This window comes from Bradysia coprophila (genome assembly GCF_014529535.1).
Source record: "Bradysia coprophila strain Holo2 chromosome X unlocalized genomic scaffold, BU_Bcop_v1 contig_39, whole genome shotgun sequence".
NCBI lineage: Eukaryota > Metazoa > Arthropoda > Insecta > Diptera > Sciaridae > Bradysia > Bradysia coprophila.
Window position 1 is genome coordinate 1,472,335 of NW_023503329.1, and position 25,211 is coordinate 1,497,545.

At 31.9% G+C, this 25,211-nt stretch overlaps 1 protein-coding gene across 9 annotated transcripts in view; it reads right to left on the bottom strand.

Moving 5' to 3' along the window:
- Window positions 1–684: 684 nt before the first annotated feature.
- LOC119069735 (nucleolysin TIAR) overlaps window positions 685–25,211 on the bottom strand; it is a 524,443-nt gene continuing 499,916 nt past the window's right edge. For 4 of the 9 annotated variants that reach the window (XM_037173871.1, XM_037173866.1, XM_037173868.1 and 1 more), the window contains one exon: window positions 4,149–17,536. In XM_037173871.1, the coding sequence (XP_037029766.1) occupies window positions 17,381–17,536 (156 nt within the window). In that variant the 3' untranslated portion in view covers window positions 4,149–17,380. The other 5 variants (XM_037173873.1, XM_037173869.1, XM_037173870.1 and 2 more) reach the window with 2 other exon arrangements.

Here is a 25,211-nt window from a genome sequence, read left to right on the forward strand (position 1 = left end):
CGCCTGCCAATAGTCATTATAATAATACTTTCACTATTGGCAGGCGCCTGCCAATAGTCATTATAATAATATCTGGCTATTGGCAGGCGCCTGCCAATAGGACCTACCTTTTTTGTTGAGGAGCGTGGGCAGTGTTGTATTTCGAGCCGAAGGCGAGGAGTGCATACCACACGCCTCGACAAAAAATTACCCTGTCAGACAGTGTGGTACTTTGTTGTATTGTGACCAGAAAATGCGGAAAACCGGTTTGGAGCAAGACAGTAATGACGCATTTTCTGGCCGCAAGACAACAAAACATTTTGTCGGCGTTGTCAATAACAAATGTTTATTTGTTCAGAAAACCTTCGAATCGTCGTTCTCGCATTAGCGTACCATGACATTTTATAGTAGTGTTCTAAATCCTTTATGACCATCATGGTGAACTAACCCCATAAACGTAAACTTTTAGAGTTAAATTATAGCGAAAATATATGAGAAATTAGAGAGTTATTAGTCCGATACATTTTGATGATAAAAATGTGGCGTAATTTTCTTAAGTGTGTGTTTTTATCACCGAATCGTGATGCGAATAATTATACTTGATGCTATCGAAGTTATATCGAATGGAGTTTTTGGATTGCGAAACACTAAAATCTGTTGTTCTTGATTTTATCACCTCCTCAATGCTCGTTGTTCATTAGTCAATCTCTTCACATCTATGATCTATATTAAATCTCAATGATTAAGAGAAGGGACGAAGAGATCTCTTACACTGATCCAGAGTGAGCCGTTGATGTGTAGAAGTTACAAAGGAACAGACTGGAAAAAGAAACAACGTAATACTAAAGAATCGAGTGCTTTGCTAATTTCGTGCTTTCCAACATGATTTCTTCACACGTACTTCATGTTGCTGATGCGGAAAAGCTCGAAGTTGTGAACAGTAAGAACTCCTTTAATAGGAACGGAGCTGTAATCAGAGTTCATTGTCAGGAAGTACGATACTTGATTAATACTCACCTCATCGTGATTCGTATTATTTAGTTCCGCACACTATCTGCACAAGATTTGTGTCCAATTTTTAGTAATTCAGTGAATTATATTCCTAATAACAGGCTCAAGGGAGACTCAATAGGCTCAATTGTAGGACGAATGAACAGTGTTCATTGAACACGCATAATTTTGTGAAATTGATTTTCTGAATTTGGCAAAATTTGGTGAGATTTTCCAATAATCCACATAAATACTGATACTACTGTCTCGTACGCATAATTGTATGTGTAATCAAGCTATGTTTCAGTGTGATTTCATATGGATTGTACTGGATTGTATTTGTGGATTGAATAACGTTGAAAACAGAAAAAAAAATCGAAGCTAGGTTCATCTGGTGTATTTGCCAAAGTTTGCTAGAAATAGTAAATTCGGAAAATATTCGCAGCTTCTAAGAAAATTCTACCAGGAAAATTCTAGTCAATTTTAGGAAATTTCTTGCAAATTGTGGGAAAAACAATTTCAATAATAATAATAATTTCCGATTTTAATCTTTTCTGTTGAATAAGATTCTAAGTGGAAACTGTAGTTGTCAAAATATGTGTGAGCATCACGACCCGAAATTTTCACTTCTTCGATATTGTGCTAGTTGTTATTGAGCTTTAAAAAAAACGATTTTTGACATATATGGAGGGCGAGAAGAATGTTTTGTGATTTGAATTGATTTATTTATTGCCCAAATATGCGTAAGGTGATGAACCTTATAAATAAACATATTATACGCGAGACAAAACAACGCGTGTACATAAATTTGCGAAAACTTGTAGAAGATTGCATTATAAATAATGAGAAGAAATCGTTAAAATATAAAGAAAAATTCAAGCTAAACAAATTATAAACAAATCATTCTTCCCTCAAATAATAAAACACTAAAAACAAAAGAACCGAAAAATAATTATTAATGAACCACGAGATAGATAGAAAATTTAAGAAAAAAAAGTAATTCATGGCATCCAGTAACGAACTGATCGATCTGGCAGTGTGAGTAGCTGAAACATGAAAGGAAAGGATGAACAAGATGAAAAATGAAAGAAATGACATATTGACTGTAAGACATGGCTTGCGAGCCCTAGATGAGCCTTACAAACACGTTTAAAGCCAGTTACCGATAATTTACTCTTCACTACAGCCGGCAGAGCGGTATACTTGGCGACACCCGTTCACAAAGTCTTTATCATTACGAGGTAAAATCAGGTTGAAAGTCCTACTCGACGCCCCAAAACTGAGATGATCATACACATACCCTGGTCGCTTCGAAATAACGACCCTATGTAAAAACGCAGAAGTCAGGTAATCGAACTACACAAACAAGTCGAAGCCGAGGAACGTGGCTCGAGGTTGACTCATATCGACCCATGCTGTAAACAAACCGAACGCAAGCATTGAACGATTTCTCAAAAATCTTTTTCGAGCTAGCAGAAAGCTGTCCTAGCACTGGGCAACAATACGCGAGATGCGGCAATAACAAAGACTTAACACGGAGCTCACGCGTCTTCAGTGGCATGAAACGAGCGACAGGCCACATATTGCGAAGTCCAGCAAAAATCTTTGCAGACACCAATCGAGCGTGAGTATCCCAACCCATTTTACTCTCAATCGACAGACCCAAGTTCTTCACACTATCAACGTAAGCTACCGTCACCCCTTCAAAGATAGCCTCAGGAATGAATGTTCTTAGCCCAACCACAAGATGAAAACACAATGGCCTTAGTCTTGAGAGCATTGAGCTTCAAGCGATTCTCTTTGGCCCACGCTGAACCCAGATCCAAATTCAGCAGGCCCACACCAGGAAAAATGCTACCTGTAAAGCTGAAAATCATCCGCATCCATTTCGTTCCGATCCTCGAACCATCGCACACACCTAGTCAGACACTGTATGCGCGCTTTGTCCACCGCAAGTAAAAACAAGAATTCGTTAACTTTGCTTCACCATGTGTTTATTTTTATTTTTGATATTATATAATATAGCATCGGCCATTTTTTTTGGGTGGCTGGCCTATAATAATATTGTGATCTTTATTTTTTAATTCAAGATCATTTTTATAATCACAATAAATTTTACCATAGCCTATTACATACATTGTTTTTTTTCTTTATTTTATAATTTATTTTTTTCTGTTTTCATTCATTCAATATTTTTTTTTATTTTTTTTTTGTATAATATATAATTATTTTTTTTTGTATATTTTTTTTCCACTTGTCAACAATTTTTTGTGCTGCTACATCTATAATGTGCAAGTTTTTTTTTCCTTTTATTTATTTATATATTTTTTATTTTTATTATAGTTATATACTTTTTACAAACATATCTTTTTAGTGTATATATATTTATATTATTTTAATAATATTTTTTGTCTATTTGTGTTTTACTTCATTTTTTTTTCTTGTTAATTTCAACAGCGCGTGCTATTTTTAGTTTTTTTTTTATTTTACTTTTCTTTATTTATATAACTTATATTATAATAATGAAAATAAAGTGGTTGATTTGAGCGCGAGAAAGAGTTAATGGTTTTTTTTATTGAAATTTTCCAAAATAATCTTTTTTTCATCATTTATTTTGTCGTTAAAGTATTGCTTCCATATTTTATTTTATTTCCATTTTATAAAAATAACATTGTTTCCATTTTTATTATTTTTTTCTTCTTCTTTCTTTTTCAAATCTAGTGTCCTCTTTTTAATTTAGGTTTTTGTTCTTTTTTTTACATTTTTCTGCTTCTTCTTTTAATTTTTATTAGGCAAGTTATTAGACGATTTTCATTTATAGACTTTTTAAGAGAACTTCTTAAATTGTTTATTTTCTTTTATTTATTTTTGGTTTTGTTTTTGTTTTATTAAGAAAAGCAACCACCTTATGTTCATTATAAATATATTTTGTTTTGTTTTTTATTTAATTTTATTTATTTTTGTTTTATATATAGGGTACAACACATTCTTTGGTATAAATTTCAACTAAATATTTTTTTTTTGTTTTTATTTTATTCTTTAATTTAATTGTTACATTACTAACTCCTATGGGTTATTTTCACTATCCACCTAAAATATTTTTTTTTTCTTCAATTTTTACTCTAGTATGTATAATGGGATTTTCATACGAGCATTATGTTTCTTCTGTTTTGTTCTTCTTTATTTATCCTTAATTACTCGATGTACGGGTACACATACACGAAATATATAATTAATTATATGTTTACTTGTAATTTATTAATAAATATTCGTTTTTTTCACATTTTTTTTTGTATAAAATTACCTTACATTCACAGTTAATTTACCTTTTTTTTCTATCATATAAATAATATTTTTTGTTTTTACTTTTTCTTTTATTAATTATATGATTGAATCGTGATTCACCAACTATAAACTAATACACATTAAGTAAACATCATTTTCGGATTTTAGTTTTTGTTTTTAAATTTATTTATTTTTTGCGGAAATTCAATGAAAATGAAAATATTTTTTTTTTGTTGTTGTTATTGTTGTTTTTTGTTGTTGTTTAGCACAATAATTTTTGTTTTTCTTCCACATATTTATCTTTTCTTGCTGGGAACTGTAATCACTTTGAAGCGAAAAAAAAAGTTTTGAAAACATATTTGCTTTTGATAAATCTCAATTGCTTTGTAAAGATAAATAAAAAATGTTTTGGTTTTTCAATCAACAATATTCGTAAAAAAAACTCGGTCGGGATTTTTGTTGCTTTCAAAACCGCTTTCACCAGATCAAAACAAAAATTTGCATTTAAAGCTTATGCTTGTATACCACTCTCAAATTAAGAATGGTCACCTGACAAGTTACTATTTCTTAAGATTAAGAGAGAATCGCTCGTTTGAAAACAATTTATTTTTCATGTGCGGTGTGGATTGACCCTATTTTCCCAAATCAAAAGCTTTAACGCGTTTTCTGATGACAGTTCGGGCGGTGAAATGTCTATTTTCTCCATTCTTGTTTTGACATGGTCTTGAGAAATTATGTAGCAAATTGATACAACTGAAAAACTGTTAATCACACCTACCACATATGAAAAACATTGTGTTCACCTCTGGAAGAAGATAGGAAATTCCAACTCGAGCGATTCTCCCTGGCTGGAATTTCCTATTTTCTGCCACACAGCAAACAAACAATTTTTTTGCTAATTTTGCTTAGGAGTTTGATTTTATTGGTTCACTAATCATAAATTGTCGCTCGATTCATATAATGTCAGTGGTTTGTCGTCCATAAAAAATTAATTTTATTTACCTTTTTATGGACGACAAAATATGATTCTCTGCAAAGTAACTTTTTTGTATTTTTTTTTGGGACTACCAGTTTTCAAACATAGTTGAACTGTATGGATAAGTAGTTTCAATTTCAGTATTGCATTAGAATATGTCTCTATCACTCTGACAGACTCTACTCTTGCTTATTTTCTATTACCAAATCGAATTCTCAACTGAACGAACAATAGCGTCACAAAATTTACTTAACCAATGATGAGGGATATCTGTGTTTGATCCAGTTGAGTTCTGTTATTTGTTAAGTTAACAATTTTGCCCCGAAAAAACAACCAGAAATGCGCAAACGATAATAGTGAGTCAATGTGAGGGATTCTTTTAAATGAAATTGAATTTAAAAAAATGTTTTTGCTGTGTGTTCATTAAAAGTATTGTGTGTCAGACATAAAAATCTCTTTTGCTTAGCTTAATTTCGAAATTCCAGGAAATAATTTCCTACTTCAAATACTCTAACGTAAAATACGTTATAATCGAAGCTTCATTTCAAAAAGATTTTATCTCACAGAGAATTCTTTAATAAAATGACTTTTAAGAGTTCAAATTTTCTGGGAATGGTCTGCGTGAAAGCTTTTATTTGTAAATGAAAATAAAACGAAACGAGGTCGGGAAAATAATTGGCGTTTGATAACTTAACAAATAACAGATCAACCAAATTAATTGACAGGAAACGAGTGTTTTCGTTTGGTCTTTTATTTTACAACCAACACAATTCGATATTTGATGCCAGTAAAAGATGCGAGAGATGCGGGAAACGGATGATGCTACTTAAAATGTCATTTTTGTCTTCTCGTTAAGGGTAATTGAATGCTTTTTGATGGCATTATGGTTACTGGTTTACGGTATTATTTGCTATTGATATTGGTGCGAAGAAGTTTATATTCATTCTGTGATGCAGTATTTGAAAACATAGAATAGAAGCGAGCGAATGCAAGCACAAATGAGCAAGAACTTTTCAAAAGTTACTTTTGTTATCACTGTCAATAAAAAGTGTCATAGCGGCCAAGAGAAGGTGATTGAATAAATGCACGACATTTTCTCACACTTACAGAAATGTTGCAGGGGTCATACACTTTCGAAAGTAAATTTTAAAATCATTCGAAAAACCGGATTTCAAAACTAAAACAAAACCAAACGACCTGTTCTTATCACGGCTCTTCATACGTTGAAATTGAAGCATCATTTCGGCTAGAAATGCAGACAAAAGGCCTCATTATTTACATTTTTTTAAACTGCTATAACGACATGCAAAACTCATTTTCCAAAAATTGCCGCTTTTGTAAATCTGAAAGCTGATTACCGTTTAGAATTATAGCACAATCGACAATTCGAAATTGTTTCGACTCTTGTTCATGTTCATCGACCGAATTATGTTAACAATCGCAGTACTCTCTCAACGCTGAATTTATATATGCGAAATAATCGAAATATTTCGAATTGAATTCACAAATTAATTGAATGCTGAACATATTTTCAAAACTTTCAACGGAGAATGTTTCGGAAAATTAGTGTATGTTTTCGTCAAAGTAACTGGTCACCCTTTTTACCTTCCTCCTCGGGGAAGGCTACTATCAGTGGATTTATTTCTTGAGGAGTGGCTATTCGCCCGGTTGTTTGTTGGAAAACCACTGATGGTACGAAATAGTAGTGAGTTTACAGTAATGTTGACTAATCAATCGGTTTATGTGCGGTAGAACGGATAATTATTTAATTTTTGTATTTAAGTCTGTACGCTCAATTCCAACTTACGGCCGCTCTTGAGAGATTCGTTTGTCTGAATTTCGTTTTTTTTTTGCTAGACCGATTCCCATTTTGTTTGAATTATCTATTTTGATCACAATAACTTTTTAGATGGATTCTACCGAAAAATGTCTTTTTTTCGAGTTAAGAAATTTAAAGCAGAAACTGCTCAGAAAACATTTCTTCCACCGGAAGGATCTGTTGCATTGTTTCTTTAACGTTTATTAAGCTATCAGAAGCAACTAGTCATATATTATCGACAACGATAGAAGTATGTGAACAAATCGTTGGGGTGAGAAGACAATGGTTGAAGTGATAATTTTGTTTAAATGAAATGTAGCGAAAAAAATGTCCTTGGATGGATTGAAAAAGGCGCAACAAAGGGAATATAATGGAGAATTTTTTTGTAAATGTATAACCGTGAACAATATCTTGTTTTCTGTCTCTCGTTCTATTTCGAGATCACAACCATGCATACTTCATTGTAAATAAATTACTTCTACTGATGCTCACACTGGGAGTTTTTTTTTTAAATTCTCCAATTAAATTAATAATCGCTTTGTATTCACTTGTCATCTGACGGTTGCTCAGACAATAATCTGGTTTTTGCTTCAAAAAATTGCGAAAAATAAGAATTATTTTGTCAATTTTAATTTTTTCCATTAATTATTCTGGTAATAATTTATCATAATTTATTTACATGCTCAATGTTTCATTAGATTCGTTATAGCAAAATTATTTTTTCCCTTTTAAAGTGCATTCTTTGTTGTTGTTTCAATATTTTATTAATTTTCTTTTCAATTTCATTTCAAAATTAAGGTTTAAAAAAGATTATAACGTGCAGTACACGTACAATGTGTTGTAATATTTGATTCTATTCTCTGTTCAATAGAACGCAATTAAAATATTAGTTTTTTTTGTTCAAATTTTGTCCGCATGTCCATAGATGCTGCAAACATCATAATTAATATTTTTACCTATAAACTAATTTCTTTTTATCTTTTTGTGTTTTCTACTTTTTGATCATGTCTTCGCCTTTATCATATTTTAATTTCTTGTTGTGTGTTTTTTTCGGGTTTAATTTCAGTTTTATTTCATTTTATAAATTTCTATTCATTTTTAGTATAGAAACTGAAGCTGACGCAATGTTATAACGGTCATAAAGGCTTTTCGAATGATATTATCAGTGATTTTTGTACGAATAAAAGAAAGAGAAAAAGACGAAAAATTTTTGGGATAACTAATTCACCTAATAAAACTGAAAAAAAATTATATTCGCCCTATCAAAATGATGTTTGGCTAAGCGAAATTGCTTGTTGGATAAGTCATGGACTTTAGGAGATTATTAATTAAATCATTTCCAGCGATTCCAGTATACATCCCTCATCTTTCCATGCGACCAAAGAACATTTCAAAACTTTACTTGTTGCAATATGCCTACTCTCTCGTTACATCTCAACTGCCACTTTTCTATTAAGATAGATCTTTTCGACACTAGTGCTATAATGGTTTGATTTAACACTTATCAGGATCGATACTATTGTGATAGTGATCTTTTTGACACTAGTGATATAATGGATTCATTAAACACTAGTGAGTTTGAAAATGGTTTGACCAATTTGAATAATCTTAATACTCTGAACTACAAATTCAATCCAATCCAATCCATTCACTTTGATGTGTTGCCAGACTTGCTTTCGGATGGATCGAACTGGGATCTGCACATTTATTGTATTACGCATGTACTTAAATAGAAGTCGGTCGGGTTTCAGACATCACATCGTCTATTCACAGTAACAGTACGTTACATATCTATGGAGTAAATGATGGAAATGGTGCTTGTATGAGATATACTGATCCGAGTCGTAGCCGAAAAAAAACACACGAAAATGCAACATTCCACTTTCAACCGTTCCAAATTATGTATCATACTGTACATGCCGGAAACTCTGAAACCATTATTTTATATTTGCCCTAGGGTCGAAAGTCGCTAATTTCGACCATAGGAAAAGTTAAGGCATGTAAATGAATTTTCGATGTGCAAACAAAAGACCGTTCAAACATATTGAATCGGTTTGCGGTCACCTACTTCAGAACAAAATTCGTATCGTTACAGCAAAGAAAATCTGTTGTTTGGGCATTGGAAAGATGATTATCGTCGAAATCACACACGACATTTAACAACAAACATAAAATCGCTATTCTGCAATTCGGACACATACCTCACTCCTGTATTCGTTGTTTCATTGCTTGTTTTCGACCTTTTTCTTACACACTTCGAACACTTGATACGAAAACCAAATTTTGTCGGCATAACACTAACCATACATTAATGTCAAAGTCAGGCGACATTTCTCTCGAGTGCATTAAATGCTTTTCGATTTAAATGAACTTTTGTTCGGCCGGAACAATTGTTACGATTTGCATTGAAATAGTGGTTAAGGTTAAGTATCTGAATCGCAGAAAACATTTTATGCACCGCAGTACCACGTATACCACATGTTGCAAATGTATCATAGCATAAACGTGTGTGGTATCCGCTTAATTCCCAATCAAGTGCGGTGAAATCTCTCGTACTAGTTCTTTGAGGATCTTTGACGTCTAAAATAGCATCTGGAATTCGATTTGTAGGCGCCTTTCTAGACACATGGCTTGTTTAGTAGAAGTGTGTGATTTTGAAAAAATGTCAGGTAATTTTCGCAAAATTAAATTCCTTCAGTAAACTTCTGAAGAACATCGCAAATTTTGAAATCAATGAGTTGTTCATCAAAACGACGGGTCACTTGCACCTACTACGAAAATTTGAAATTTCGCTTTGCGAGTAGAAGCCAATGATAAAAATAATTAGACCCAGCAGGTGGTAAATTTCTTCTCGCTCTACCGCATGTGCATCTGTCTTTGTTTCTCTCTAACACATAAATGATTATAAATAACGCTGCATTTTCCGTTGAATGAGAACTACGCCACAGATTCATTTATTGTTGACTGGACCCTTTCATTTTCTAACTTTCTGATTTGGAGCTAGCAAAGCAAAAATTACAAATATTCGTTGTCGGTGAATCGAAAGTAGTATGCACCATACCTTGCTTCAGTAAAATAAATCAACCTGTGCAGCTCGTCGCTATTTCGACACGGAATGCCAACATCTCGCACGGTTGATTTTTTTTTTACTTTCGCTCCTTATGATGTAAATAACTGTTGAAGTGCTTTGATCAAACGATTTTTTCTTTGCTGGAATAAGTGTAGACTGTAGACTACATCGACCAAAAATAGATTGAAAGAAATGAATTCCAATTGAAATACCTTTCACGGGGGAAAATGTGAAAACAAAGTACGCGCTCGTTAACAGTTTGATCGGAGATGAATAAAAATAAAAAATAATTTCAGACTTAACATATTGCACACATAATCCGAGTTAACATAAAGCTGAGTCATCCTCAAAAAAAAAAACCGAAATCAAATAAAATCAAATTCGTTTCGCTAACAAAACGTTTCCGCAATACACACTCGCTTTACCCATCTTTAACCATTTTCTTTAACTTTTTATCATCTCAAATCATAACATATTTCGTATATATGAGTGTTCTACCACATTTCACTTCTACTGGCTGGTTCGTTTCTTTTTTTTTTTCTTCTCTTCATCCGGTTTCACAAAAATATCTGTATTATGCGTTGTACACGAAGTATAACACGAAATTATGTAAAAAATAGAAATTGGTTAAAAAAAATCATTTCATATCAAATTATGGTAGTCGTAAACAATTTTTATAGCCTTAACAAAAAATAATATGCCCTTTCGTAGTTTTTTTTTGCTTTCTTCTTTTTATGTATACGTTTTCGTCGTCGTTCTTTCTCCCATCGCTCTACTGAAGCTTTCTTTTCCATTCCTCTACTTGTTTTTTTTATATATATGTACAATATACATGTCATATATATATCCGCATATAGATTGGGGGGATGGGGGAGGGTATATGAATATTATATTGTGTATGTGTTTGCTACAAAACTACTTCATTTTATCCTTATTCTCTAAAATATTCTAATATATTTATTACTATACCATTGCATTTATTTACTTTTTTTATTCTTTATTTTTGCCTTTTTATAATTAATTCTATGCTACCCTTAAAATATGAATTTTCTTTTTTTTTTCTTTCATTTTTATTTTCTAAAACTATTCTTATTTCCGCTATAATGTGCGTGCATTAAGGACTTAAACATTTCAGGCAGAAAGGAAAACAATTAGTAGTTTTTTTTTTCATTTTCATTTTTTTTCCGGTTTGATAGATCTGCTTAAAATTGCTAATAAAATATTTTTCTTTTTTTTCGGTTTAGTTTATTTTCTTCTTTTCTGTTATTTATTTTTATTAAACGACGACACATTCATTTTATCTTCACTTCTATTTCGTTCCTACTTCTCATTTACGTTGGTATTTTTATTTCGATTTTCGAATATTGCTGAACGATCTAATTTTCGAATGGCCGAAATGCTGTACCTGCCTTTGTGAAAATTTTTTCGAGAAAAAATAGAGAAAATTTTAATAAATTCTCAAAAACTTCAAGAAAATTCGGAACAAATCATGACATATTTCTCTCAAGTTCGAGAAAATTCGTGAATATCTAGAAAATGTGAACAGCTTTCTCAAATTTTCTTGATTTTCTCGATTTTAAGAAAATTTACGAAAGTTCAAAAAATTCGGAAAAATTCGAGAAAATCAAGAAAAAATTTCTCAAAGGCAGGTAGTGATCATAAGTGTGAGCTTTTCTCACCCGTGAACGTAAATCTATGGGTATGACCATACAGTTCCATACAAAAATTTACATTAAATTTAATGGTGAAATACACGGAGGCGCCGACCTGTTTGATCAAACATCACTTCTGGTTATGACATTTTTGACGTTATTTTAGCATCAAACGTCCCATTTGTATGATCAGACCATACCCGTAAAGTTACATTCACTGTTTTTGACTTCAAAAAATTAAACGTACAACACGACAGTACCGTTTCTGGCAGCCCTAAATAGTCTCCTCTTCTGAACTCTTGGGCTTATCTGAAAACTATAACTTTTGAAATGTTCAAGCCTCACCGACTCTCGAGCCTGTTCAAGTCTCCCCGATTCTCGAGCCTGTTCAAGTCTTTCCGACCTTCGAGCCTTTCGAAATACAAGAGTCTGTCGCATCAGGGGCCTTTTAAATCATTCTAGACATCGAAAAGTCGATATTTCTATTGATACAATCGACATTTGGTGCATGCAAAATGAACTGACATAATTTATCGAGAAATAGCTGCAGAACCATAGTCCACGCAAACATTTATTTTTCCTTAATAGAACATTTTAACTTGAAACTCAATTTGCGTTATAAAATGCTTCGAAAGTAAATCGCTGCATGGCTGGGACGTTAAAGGTGAATTATAAAATTCAAAAACAAATTGATTTCAATTACAGTTTTCTTTTCAATTAATTTTCATCGACAAGATGTTTTAGATTAATTGGAACGGAAACGCAACGAAGTGATATTCTGTTGCATTTGAGTTGGTTCAGATACACATTACAATAAATGGAAATTCAAATAAATGAACGGACAAAAAAAGAATTCACCGTCACAGAAAGTCCTTTTCATTTACCAATTTATTTAAAACCCTGTTCAAACGAAATCAATTTAATTCGAAAGATTTTTTCCATTTTCTTTCTGTAACCAGATACGGTATCGTTCCCTATATATGGACATTAGCAAATGTTCGGTTTCTAAAACATTTCCGTTTTTTTATGCAGCCCCCTTTTTAGCACAAAATGAATACATTCATGGTGTACCTTTCTTGAGTTTTAATTCGAATCACCAGCACTCGTTGAATGAGTGTTACGCTTTTCTTTCAATTGCTCTTTAAAGTCATCGGTAGGGTGTATATTTTGCTGAGAGTTCGTAAATTAAAATGTTTGCATTTATGTTAAGGGCATATTTTGGTAAATTAATTTTACTGCCGAGCTTTTTTGTAGCACGAGTTCCGAGGTTATCACTCACGCAAGAAGCCAACGCTAAAAGGGGATATTTAAAGTAGTTTTACGACTCAATTCAAAAGAAAATTGTTGTTGATCCAATCAACATAATTCCGAGTTATGAGGCTAGACATTGGCACAACTTCAAATAGAAATTCGTCAAGAATATGCATCATCATTCGAAACATCATTCGGTATTTGGTTTTCGGGGGTGCAATGAAACGCTTCACCGATTTTAAATCACCGTTATCAATACGAACAAGTTCGAGTTTATGAGAAGTTTGTGCAAATTGTATATTTGTAAATTTAAGAACTTACCGTAAGTAGAACATGAAACAGTTCTTGTGTGTCGATAGCAATAGCGGCAAAGGGAATTGTTGGCCCGTTAAATATGTTAAATTTAATAACTCTGTGGAGAAAATGTTTGAATCTTTAGAACTGGTTTGGGCTATAATATATTCCTCAAAATTACACATAAAAGTCAGTGGATTTTGCTTAACGAATGACAAACTAGATTTCGGTTTTCTGGATGTTGATGGATTCGTACCGGTAAATTTTATTACAATCTAGTTCTTCATTTGTTGACCGGAATATGCAATATTCCAAAAGTTAATCCATAATGCGTACGACATTGTCATATAAAATGAGAATACCTATGGTTATTGCAGCAGAGATCCGTCATCGAAAGACTTATAATCATATTCAGATTTCAGAGAAAATTGTTCAATTTATAACTGTCAATGTTATATCCGGTACTTTAAGTGATTTTGTTTACATTTATTGCCTGAACGTTAAAAAATCAGTTAAATGGTAAAAAGATTTCTTAAAAAAAAAAACAAACAAACAATGCAATTAAGATCGTTTCGATCATTTTATTGCATAAGCATAGTAATGAAGAGGCAACTGAACAAATATTTCGTTTACAAATAAAATGATTGTGCAATTTATTTTCACATAACACTCACAATATAGATATCAATACTTTTTTGTCTAAATATTTTATGCTTTTATAATTCCTATGTTTTTTTTTTCATTATTTTCATTCATTTTTTTTCTTTAAATTAGTATTACTGGTGTATAGTGTGTGTTTTTTTGTGTTTTTTGATATTTACTTTTTATGCGTTTTTCATTCCTTTTCATTTTTTGTTCTCATTTTTTTTATATTTTTCATGACAAAAAATTATGTTTTTTTTATGTAAATAATCTATCTATAAATAGCATTATTCAATTTATACTTAGTTAATTCCTATCTAAGTTTTACAGTATTTTATGCTGTTGCTTTTTATTTTTAAAATTTAATTTTCTTTTTTTCAAACATTTTTCATTTTTTTTGCTTTTTCACTTTTGTTTTCACCAATCGAAAAATGCTAAATAAAAGTTAGCTTAGAAACGAGCAAAATTTTACATGACAAATTTGCAGCAAATTATTATATTTCGAATCTCACACTTTCCCGATTTTACGTTGAAAAGAAACTGACATAATTGTTGGATCAGAAACACCGAAAAACAAACACCATCTATGAACAAACAAAGAACGACACAATAAGGACAGTTTTTGGAAGTAGCAGATACGATGAAAGTTAAGACCGATCCATGAACTTCTTATTCCTGTAAATCCTCTAATTAATGTGAAAGCAATTTTTTTAGTCAATATATTTTTCTCAGCTGGATGTTGCTGCCGATTGGAGGCTAATGCAATGATCAGTCACTATTTTTTAAATTGTGAATTTTGTTTCAGTCCGAAACCGGACGTTAGCGAACTACTGCTAAGCATCAAAGATTTCGACTTAAAATTCTGTTGTTCGACTGACATGAGTCAAAACGGTTAGTTAGAGCGCGAGTCGTGTCGATATATTTTGTATTACGGGAATGATTGACCTTGTCACGAAAATTTCTGATCTCAAAAATTATGCAGAGCTACACAAAAAATGAAAATTTAACAAGATTTCATGAAAAATTTTGTTCGCATCTTCTTCTTCTTCAATTTATGAATGGGGTATATTTATACAATCAATTTTTTTTTCTTCGAATTATACGGCGCGTAACGGAACACTAATTTTATGATGAAAGACACAAATTGCATTGGGTCAGAGATTATAATATTGATAAAGATCTACGTGCAGTTTTATTTCGCTATTTCGGTAAACAATTGACCATCGACAAAACCATCTACTCCACGTAGATCTCTATGACTATTCAATGTCCGAATGTGTTGGGAGTACATTTTATGTTATATTCGTAATTGCTTGCTACAGTTTAACAGTCAATCAGAGATAGTTAATTGTTGTTAGAACCGTACCCGCAAAACTGCAAAAATAAAGGATGTTTAAGCGAAAAATGATTGAAATTATAAGTAAAATTATTTTTCTTTTCCTTTTGATTTTTCGTTTTTCTTTAAGCAGTGTAAACGAATCGCATCAGATCACTTTAGGGCTTCATGTATTTGATTCGTTCCACATGTTCCACACTCGACACACACAAATGTATTGTTGTTTCATGCTTGTTCGTCTGATTCACAATAAAAATGGATATAGTATGTGTGGAATTTATAAAAGTGGAATGTGGAACAAAAAATTTAACACAAATTCCACCAGAAAAGCTTGGAACCTTGTTATACGATCATTTGAACAAAATTATGAAAACAAGAAGTGTATACCTCACTACATTTTTGATTAATTGTTTCGTGTTTGAAGATAGTTTTTAGAAAAAATTTTGATTTTTTTTTTTTTTTCATTTTCTAAGTCATTTGATTTTAATTGATTTTTTTTTGGTTGGTTAAAGGATGTTGGTTTGGAGATTTGATCTAAGATTTTTTTTTGGTTTATTCATAAATTTAAACACTGGTCTACATGTACCCGCTTTATTCGGTTTTCACTGTGATTTGATTAAATGAAATAAAACACTTTGATTAAATTGAATTAGTCCACATTTTTTTTGGTTTTGTTTTTTTTAGCATTTTTATATAAATTTTTTAATTAGTTAATATTTCATGATCATACCACTTTCAGCTTAGTTGAGACATATATAATGAGTTTGGTAGTTGCATATTTACGACATATTTTTTCCTTCTTCTTCTTTAAATGAAAATAAAGGTTAAATTTATTTACATTTTTATTTCTATCTTTTTTTTTGTTTAAAGAGTTGAATTTTTATTTTTATTTTTGGTTTTTCAAAGTCAAATTGTCTATTAAATTAGAACAGTATGACCGGAAAAATACGAATAACAACATAATAATTGGGTAAATACGATTATAACTTTTACGATCCGATTACTTACTCTTATTAACTTTTAACTTAATTCTGTTTTTTTTTAAATATTTATGCGTATTTAGACCACCCGTTATATTCCAAACTTCCATTTTTGTTACTTTGAAAATTAAACAACAAAAGAAATAACCTCAAAATCTAAACAATATGAAACATTCACAATGGTAAAAACTTAACCAACAAAAATATCACTCTATCTGATCACTGTGTACGTGAAACAAAACAGTAAATTTAAAATAGAAAACAGACTTCCTTCAATATATGGACACCTTTTGTGCAACCGAAACATGTAAATTTTCGCGCCAATTTTCAGATGAAAGATGATTAATGTCAAATGTGTTTTGCTTTTTATTTATAACTTGAATTGTTATTTCAATGAGTCGTTTGAACATTTAAGCAGAATTAAAAATTTGACAGAGGTGTCTGTTGATCCGAGACGAAGCCGAGGACAATTAACACACTAAACTGTGAATTTTTATTTATTCTGAGTTAAGGAAATGATTTTCCATGTTGTAGGTGTTGAAAGATGTCTTTCAATTACGGAAAGTATGGGTTTTCGAAGCATATGTAAAGAATATTTCCTGTGTCAAGGGAAAATTTTATTGATTTTGACCGACCTTAATCAAAATTACTGTGGTCATAGCTTCTTAAACGCTTCCGGATATGTTCTATTAGAGTCTCAATAGTATGCGTAGACAAGGTCATCTACCAAGGGAACAAGATAATTGAACGGGTACTGAATCACAAAAAGCCACTAAACCTGAATACGTGGTTTACTTGATCATCTTAGCAATACAGTAAAAAACGATAGACAGTTTTAGTGTGGCACAACTGTGAATCGTGTACGATGTAATCTCGGTGTAATGACGTAGTAAATGTTAGAGAAGAGTCACATTGACTCATAATCATCTGGACTTCAACAAATATATTTCGTCTCTCCATAATATATTGGACTCTACATTGGAGGGTAGATTTTATAAATTTGAAAACAAAAAAAAATTAATTGCGTGGAAATGGACAAAGGTGTTCTACTTCCTCTTCTTTCTTTCTTTCATTCTTTTCTTAGCTATAATATCAAATACACCAATTTAATAAACACCGTACGGTCCCTGATAACAGAGTTTCGAATTGTATTTAGACAAGTAACGCACATCTTTCAGTGCAATGTGAGGACTTTTCGGTGGCGATTGAGTTTTAAAATCGGCATAGATGTTGTCCATTGTGGTGAAACCGCTGTCATCAATCTGAAAATTTAGTTCGGAAATGTAATATTAGGGTACAAAACATTCAGATAAAACTAGACAAAAAATATGTCGAGAAGAAATTTAAATTTAGAAAACGCAAATTCGAAAATTAAATTATGTATGTTTTTTGATCAGGGGTTTTTGTAACACAATTGAAGGAGAATGTTCTACGAATTTTGTTTGTTGTTTCGTTTCAAAAATAAAAAATTTCTTAAAAACTTTCTTTGATTTGGTTAATTTAACAAAAGTCACGCGTGTTTATACAACCACAAACCCAGATTCAATATCCACAATTCAGCAGGGCATTCTGTTCGGAATTCAAACTTTTAAAAACAGTTTTCGCTAAATTTGTTCACAATTTCAAAAAATTTAAATTCAGAATAAAATTAGAGGAATTGCACAAATGCATTATTGCTGTAAAAGCTTTTGTTTAATGAAAAGAAATGAATGCTGTCAAGAGACGCTTTTATCGCTAAAAATACTTTTCTGTTACTTCACGACTCGTGAATCCCACGATTACGATTAGCATTCCAGTAAAGGTTTGCTTGGTACAACAAATTTACGCAAAAAAAAAACCCGAATCATAGGAGCAACGGACTGCAAGCATGAGTATGATCGTAGTGACAGCTGCCAAATAGCGTACTATTTTATATGAAAATTCTTTACAAATTTTTTTACAATGTCAAATTTTGTATGACATCCTGTCCAGTTTCGCTACTCTATTCAGAGTACCACTCATGCTTGAAATCTGTGTTGCAGTCATCGAAGGGGCAGATAGATTTTAAAGAATAAAAACTGCTGACAAAAATCAGCTTTACAAATCAATTCCATCGTACAGTGAAAACGAGTTCTGACCAGCCGACTATTACGAATCTTTCTTTTTTCGTTAAAACTTTCATTTTTAAAGTGAGGCTGTGCTAGCTTCTGTGGATGACGTATCACATTTCTAAAGAAAATCAGGGCTGTGTACTTTGACTTATAGGGTATTTGCCCTTATCTAACGAAGAACCAAGGACTATTTTTAGGAAAACACTTTTTCATATTTTCCTAAATATTCACGTATTTTTCTCAAATTTTCCAAATTTTTTTCAAATTAAGGAAAATGTGGGAAAATTCAAGAAAATATGAGAACATGTTTTCAGAAAAAAGAGTCAGAATTTGGAACATTTCAATTGATGTAAGAGAACACAAAACGAATTTTCTTCAGTATTTCCCGCATCTCTATCAACACCGTAAGCGTCTATTTATAAGACAACTTTAACGCGATAATGCATTTGCATAATCATTCTAAAAAGCCCTGCAATTAAGCATTTTGTTGAGACAACGCTTTTGTATTTTTGTTTTTGTTTTTATGGAATATTACAACTTAGTAAATTTATTTATTTTTAACCATAAATTGTTGAATGGTTGAAACAAATTCATTATTTTCATCTTTATGTATGTTTTAATGGTTAAATGATTATTTATATTTAATAGAAAATATCATCTACTCATGTCAATATCTCCTTCTTTTTCACCATTTTTTTTCTCTTTTTTGCTGTTGTTGACTACTATTTCTTTATGTTTATTATTTACACATTTTTAGCTACATATACGAAAACTCAATTGGAATCGATCAACTTAACACTTAACTGGGCTCTTACTTCTTCTTCCTTTAAATTTGATTTCTTCTTCATTTTTTTGTTCGTTTTTTTTTCATAACTCCTTTTTCCTCCTCTTCTTTTTCTGGTAACTATTTAATCGCTTTTCTAACGGCTTCAGTTAAAATTTTCTTAACTTAATATCCTGTGTGAAATTTCTAAATATATTTTTAATACCACACACGTTATCATGTCTAACTAGCTAAATTTGTTTGTACAGTGCCACACCTTGGGTCTCATTAGTGGTGATGGCACAGCCGCACAAAGGTGGCCATCATGGAAGCTACACCAGCAAACTTGGGGCCAGCCATTCATCTTCTGCTAGCTGCAAAACCGAAATGTTTCATGTAAATTTTGAGGTTTTCATAGGTTTTTTTTTTATTACGGGGTGGTTGAGGTTAGAATTTTTTTTTTTCATTAAGTTTATTTTTTGTTCAACATGGTGATGATATGAGAATTTTATTTTTATTTTGAATAAACATTCTTTTTATAATAAATAAATATTATTTATGTATGCGTGACATGTTGGGATTTGTGGTTTTGTCGGCATGAAATTATTTATTGGTTTAAACATTTTCTATATATTTTGCGCTACTTTTTTTTGTGTTTGTTTTGTGCATGGATAAACAATTTACGACCATATGCATGGAAAATACACATTCCGAAGAATATAACATTAAATGTACCACATAAAATATAATCTATGAACCAGAATTCGGTGTAAAATAATAAAAAAAAAACCAACCAACCCACCAACCAACAACAAAAAATTCAACAGAAAATTTTGTTTAAAAAATATGTAAAAAAAACATTATTCACAATGTACACTTAATCACCGCATCGTCAGTATCGAGATAGTGCAACATGAATTATGTTTTTCGCAGTAGATTTTTAGATTATTTTTTTTTATGAACATGGTGTTGGTTGATTCAATCCAGTGTTTGTCCATCACATCGAATACAATGGATTAAAGGACTAGCACAAAGATTCTATCGACGGTTTGTCCATCACGTGGAATAATGGAGAACTAGCACAAAGAAAACTGCATTTCAATTTCAAGCTCCATTTTGTCAGCGAACGTAAATGAACGGGTACATATATAATCGAGACATATTCCCCTTTTAGAAATACCTAGTCATCTGTTATTGATAGTGTTGACTAACATATGCAATGCCGGTTAACGGCAACTTATACAATTATCCAATATGTACGTTGGAACTAATGAAGTAAAAGATTTTGTATCGCACACAAGACAGTACTTTAAACAAAACAAATAACAGATTTATTAACCATCACGTTATTCGCCTGTCGTCAAAATGTACGCGGTCGCAGCGATGTAATGATTTACGATACTAACAGGAGTTAATTGAATCTTACATAAAAAAAACCTCCTACGCACAACTTATACAACTTTTATGCAATTAATTTTGTGCTTGGTGATCGTATACTAGTCGACGACGCTAAAGTTCAATTTACGTTCACTCCATTTTCCTCGAGTTTCCTACAGATAGAGATTTTTAAAATGATTTCTACAGGGTCTAGGGCGTACTGAGTTCCATGAAAGAGAGTACCAGCGTTCGGTATGGTTGATTTTTCGGTACTTCCGTTACAAAATAATAGGAAAGGGAGCAGTTTCGTGACACGATTGCGATAAAGTGATGGGAGCTTCAAAATGGCTTATTATGCTTGACAGACTTTGTGACCGGATGTGCAATGGAATAGCGTAGCCCGAGGCTGAAATCATACATAGAAAGCATTTCTGCTCTCGTGGCATTTAGATGAATTATTTTTAATAATTCAAATGATACAAGGCCTGATACATTGCTAAATATGGTTCAGGCATCAATAGTCGCAGGATGGCATATTTCATATCGCACATTAAGTGTAGCAATACACTCCGCTTCGGCTCGGGTTGCCGATATCACAATCTTTGCAATGCGTAACATGCGATGCATGATTATTACAAGGACCATCCGCGCTGCTTATATCGATTCGATATTCGCAAATTTGAAATTCATGCACTCATCTCGATGTTGGAGGGGACAAATAAAAAGAGTGAGAAACATTTTCTGGCATATGTTGAGACACTGAAACGCATACCTGCTTTTTCCACATGAAATACACATTTAAATATCTATCAAAAATGGAATGGAAATCCATAAAAAACATAGTTTATATCTGTTTCGCTGCATGAAAATTGATTAGAAACCGCCGTGCTGCTGTGAAATAATTAATTTTGGAAAACAATTACATCAATTTATTTTCACCGAAGCCGCAGGATCAAAATTAAACCTAAACTACAATACCATACTAATTAGCTTTGATTATCACAATAATCACGTGTTGTTTTATCGATTTAATTATTACATTTCAATATAAGCTGCTGAGTGTTATGCTATTTTATTGTCGTTAAATTGTTAATGTCAGTATTGTAGCCATTAATACCTACTAGAGAATCGAGAATTTTCATTTATCGTATATCGATTTCATACCAACAATGGCACAATCTTAAATCGTTCAAATTTATTTGAAGTGAGAATGGGATGTAGATTTAAAATACGGCAAATACGGAAATATCTCGAAAACGGTAAATTGAATGATTAAGAGCAGAAAGGGAACATGTTCAAGTAGCGAATTATAAGAAAAATGAAATTTCGCTGATTTAGCTTCATTCTTAATAGCCTGTCGAACGGTGATATCTTTGTATAGTTCTTAATATACCTGGCACGATGGTAAAAAATCACTAGATGCCAGCTTTCGTTAAAGTTTTGGTAGGATATTTCGTAAAAGTTAGGGATATGCTACAATGTATGTGCAGAATGGACATCCCAAACTAAATCAGTCTGTAATTGCAACATGATTAATAATTTACGTTAATGCTCCAAACTTAAACGATGCACTTTGACCGTATTCAGAGGAATTTCTGGGTAAATTCAAGGAAACGTAAAATGTGCTTGGCATGATTTTGACTACTTCTTAAATGGAAAAACTTCTTCTCGGAAATGTTAATTTGATTAATTGTGATTAATTGGACGAGACAAACTTGGACATTTTACTCGAGATAAAAAAGATGGAAAGATGTCCATTGAGATCTGCCTTTTTCTAGTGCGCACTATTTTCTATTAGACCGTGTGAAGTATAAATAACTTATTTTTAATTGATGTAAATTATTATTCTGTAGAACAAAAGTGCAAACAGAATATCTGAAAAACGTCTGCTTGATTTTATATCTCACTTTAAAAGCTGTAATTTGAATGAGACTAAAAGGATATCCGATCCATTCTAATTCATTCTAATTGGATTCTTACTAAGATTCTAATAAGTGGGATGGCATCGGGATGGCAACAATATTTTTCAATAATTTCTATAAAATAAATTAAATATTTTTTTCCATGGTTTTCATGGTAAATCTTTATTTTATTAAAATATGAAACTTTTTTCTCAAAATCGCACACGGTCTATTGGTTTAAACACGTAAACTAACTGTCTTTATTTCCTTTCGTATACAATAATCATCGCGCCGAACAGATTAATTTTTACTCTAAGCTCTTATCAAATTAGAGATCAAATTTGGTCGAATTGCGACTCTATTTTCTATGAAAATATTAGAAATGGACGACTACAAAGTCAAAGAAGACAACCAAATTCCACATTTTACTGAATGTCACTGCTATTGACAGCGCTAACATAACAATGTATAACCATGAAACCGGAATGAACGAATAAAAACTGAGGAATCGATAAAATCTCAAGTTTTACTTCTGTGAAGTTTGAAGTAAGTAGTTTTCGGATAAAAAGCGTCAGTGTGGGTGGAATGGGGCGGAGAGGGGAAATCCACCGAAAAGCATAAAAGAATAATTCTTTTGATTTTTCAGATATATACAAAAGTTAAACTTCCTCAAAAACTTTTAACTATTTTTCAAACGAACTAGACGGTTAGTGTTGTACAACTGTATGAGTGAGTTAGGAGTGTGGTGTATACACGGCTAAGAAAATGTATGTTTTCCGCACGTTCTATACCTACTTTAACGTTCATACAGACAGTGGGTTAGCAAAAGAAAAAAAAAAATTTTTTTCTTTTCCCTTTTGAGAAGAGCAGAAAAAGTTTTAATTATGTGGCATGGATGGTGAATTTTATCAACTTGTGATAGTATTTAACTGCCGGAATCAAGAACACCATATAAAGTGTTTTAATAATTATACAAGTTGCGCATTGTTAAATTGAATTTTTTTTTGTTCTGCTTCTTTTGTAATATTAAGAGATGCTAAAATGCAAAGGAATTTCTTTTTGGTTGTAACTAATAAGGGTCTTACATGGAAATTCTTTTTTACTCGTTAAAATGAACAACTTAAAACCCCCTGTGGCTTTGTAATTTAAATTTGGTAACACCAAACCTCACACTTGTGATCAAAATGAAACGAAAGTGATTAAAACGCCAAGATTACAAGAAAGTAATTTTCTTCATAAATTATTAGTAGCTCGAAAAGTCCGGAAAAGTCACATATATATTCGTGTGATTATTGACCTTCCAACTCACGCCGCGCCGTAAGTGTGCCTAAAATTTGAATTTTAAGTCAACGATTCGATGAAAAAGTGAACCGGAAAATACATTTCAACGCTTCCTTGTATGAAAATGACGCTACGTTAGAAAGATCTCCGCACTTTCCATTTTGAATTTCGACCGCACTTACGGCGTGAACTTGGCATCCCTTATTACAAGTTATTACAGTCATTTACATAACAAGGGCTGAAAAATCGAGTTTTTGTGTGAATCTTGTTAATACACGAGGCGCAGCAGAGAATGTGACTTTTCATCGTTATTTCCAGTTATGTAACTGGTTTTTAATACTGAGGGCGCAGAAAAAATTATGAAAAGTACGGTTTTCGATGGATAGCTTCCAAAAAATTGTGACGAATTTTTGACGAAACTTCACTTCAAGTTTTTGAGTAGAATACATCACTGTCAATGTGACAGTGTTTTGTGTGTTTTCTATTTTCTACATACAAAGTAGAAGAAGTTAGTATGTCGATCATTTGTCTCATTGATAAGTCATGTAGTGTTACATAACTAGGGATCATCACATCAACAATTCTTCACACTTTACGTCGCTAGTTTCAAATATTTCCAAAATTACATTTCCAATAAAATGAAAAATCTGTTGCGATGAAAGAATAAACCGAAGCACATCGTGAAACATTTCCGTATACACCAGTAAAAGTATAACTGTCTGTAGCCCATTCAATGTGTGTTACAATATTGTCAAGTAGTGTTTGACAAACCAGTCACTTATTTCGAAATTGCAAGAAAGATTTTTCTGTCTTCGTTTACATTTGAACATTTTGTAAAGAAATTCTAGACATGAAATTTTAATAAAAATTCTTTTCAACATAATTTTTTTTTCGTCTTCTCTTCTTTCGTATCCAATCATTTAATACATTTTCTTTCTGTCACCTTATCCATCGTAAAAGCAAAAGTATAAATTACAGTGTTAACAATTCACATTTCCCGCACCTGGAATCCAGCTGTGATATAATTTCCTCGGGGAGAGAACAAAAAAAAATTGTAACAAAGCAACGATAATTAAATACGTGTATTGATAGTCATTCAGGACACCCCTGACTATGTTTTATACACAGAAAAGAAAAGTTTCCATTACATCTCATCCTTCTTCGATTTTCTTTCTTTTTTTTTAAATATTTTCGTAAATTTGTTGTAAACGACTTAAATATAACCATCACTGAACAAAAGGAAAGGAGCCAAGAAAAAAAAAATTGGAAAACTTCACACACCTTTTCGGAAACAAAGTGAGAAATTTTTATAATTCATTAAATATGTAATTTAAAAGCAACAGAAGGAAAATGCTAATTTCATATTCACGTGGAAAAAAAAAACTTTTTACGGGAAAGTTAAATTAAATGCCTGAAATAAAGTCCCATTAGGGGTTATGCTGCGTTATATACTTTTTTTTTACGTGAACGGTTCTTATTTTTCGGAAAATAATGCAAGTGGCGACGTTGTGTGGTAGAGGCGAAG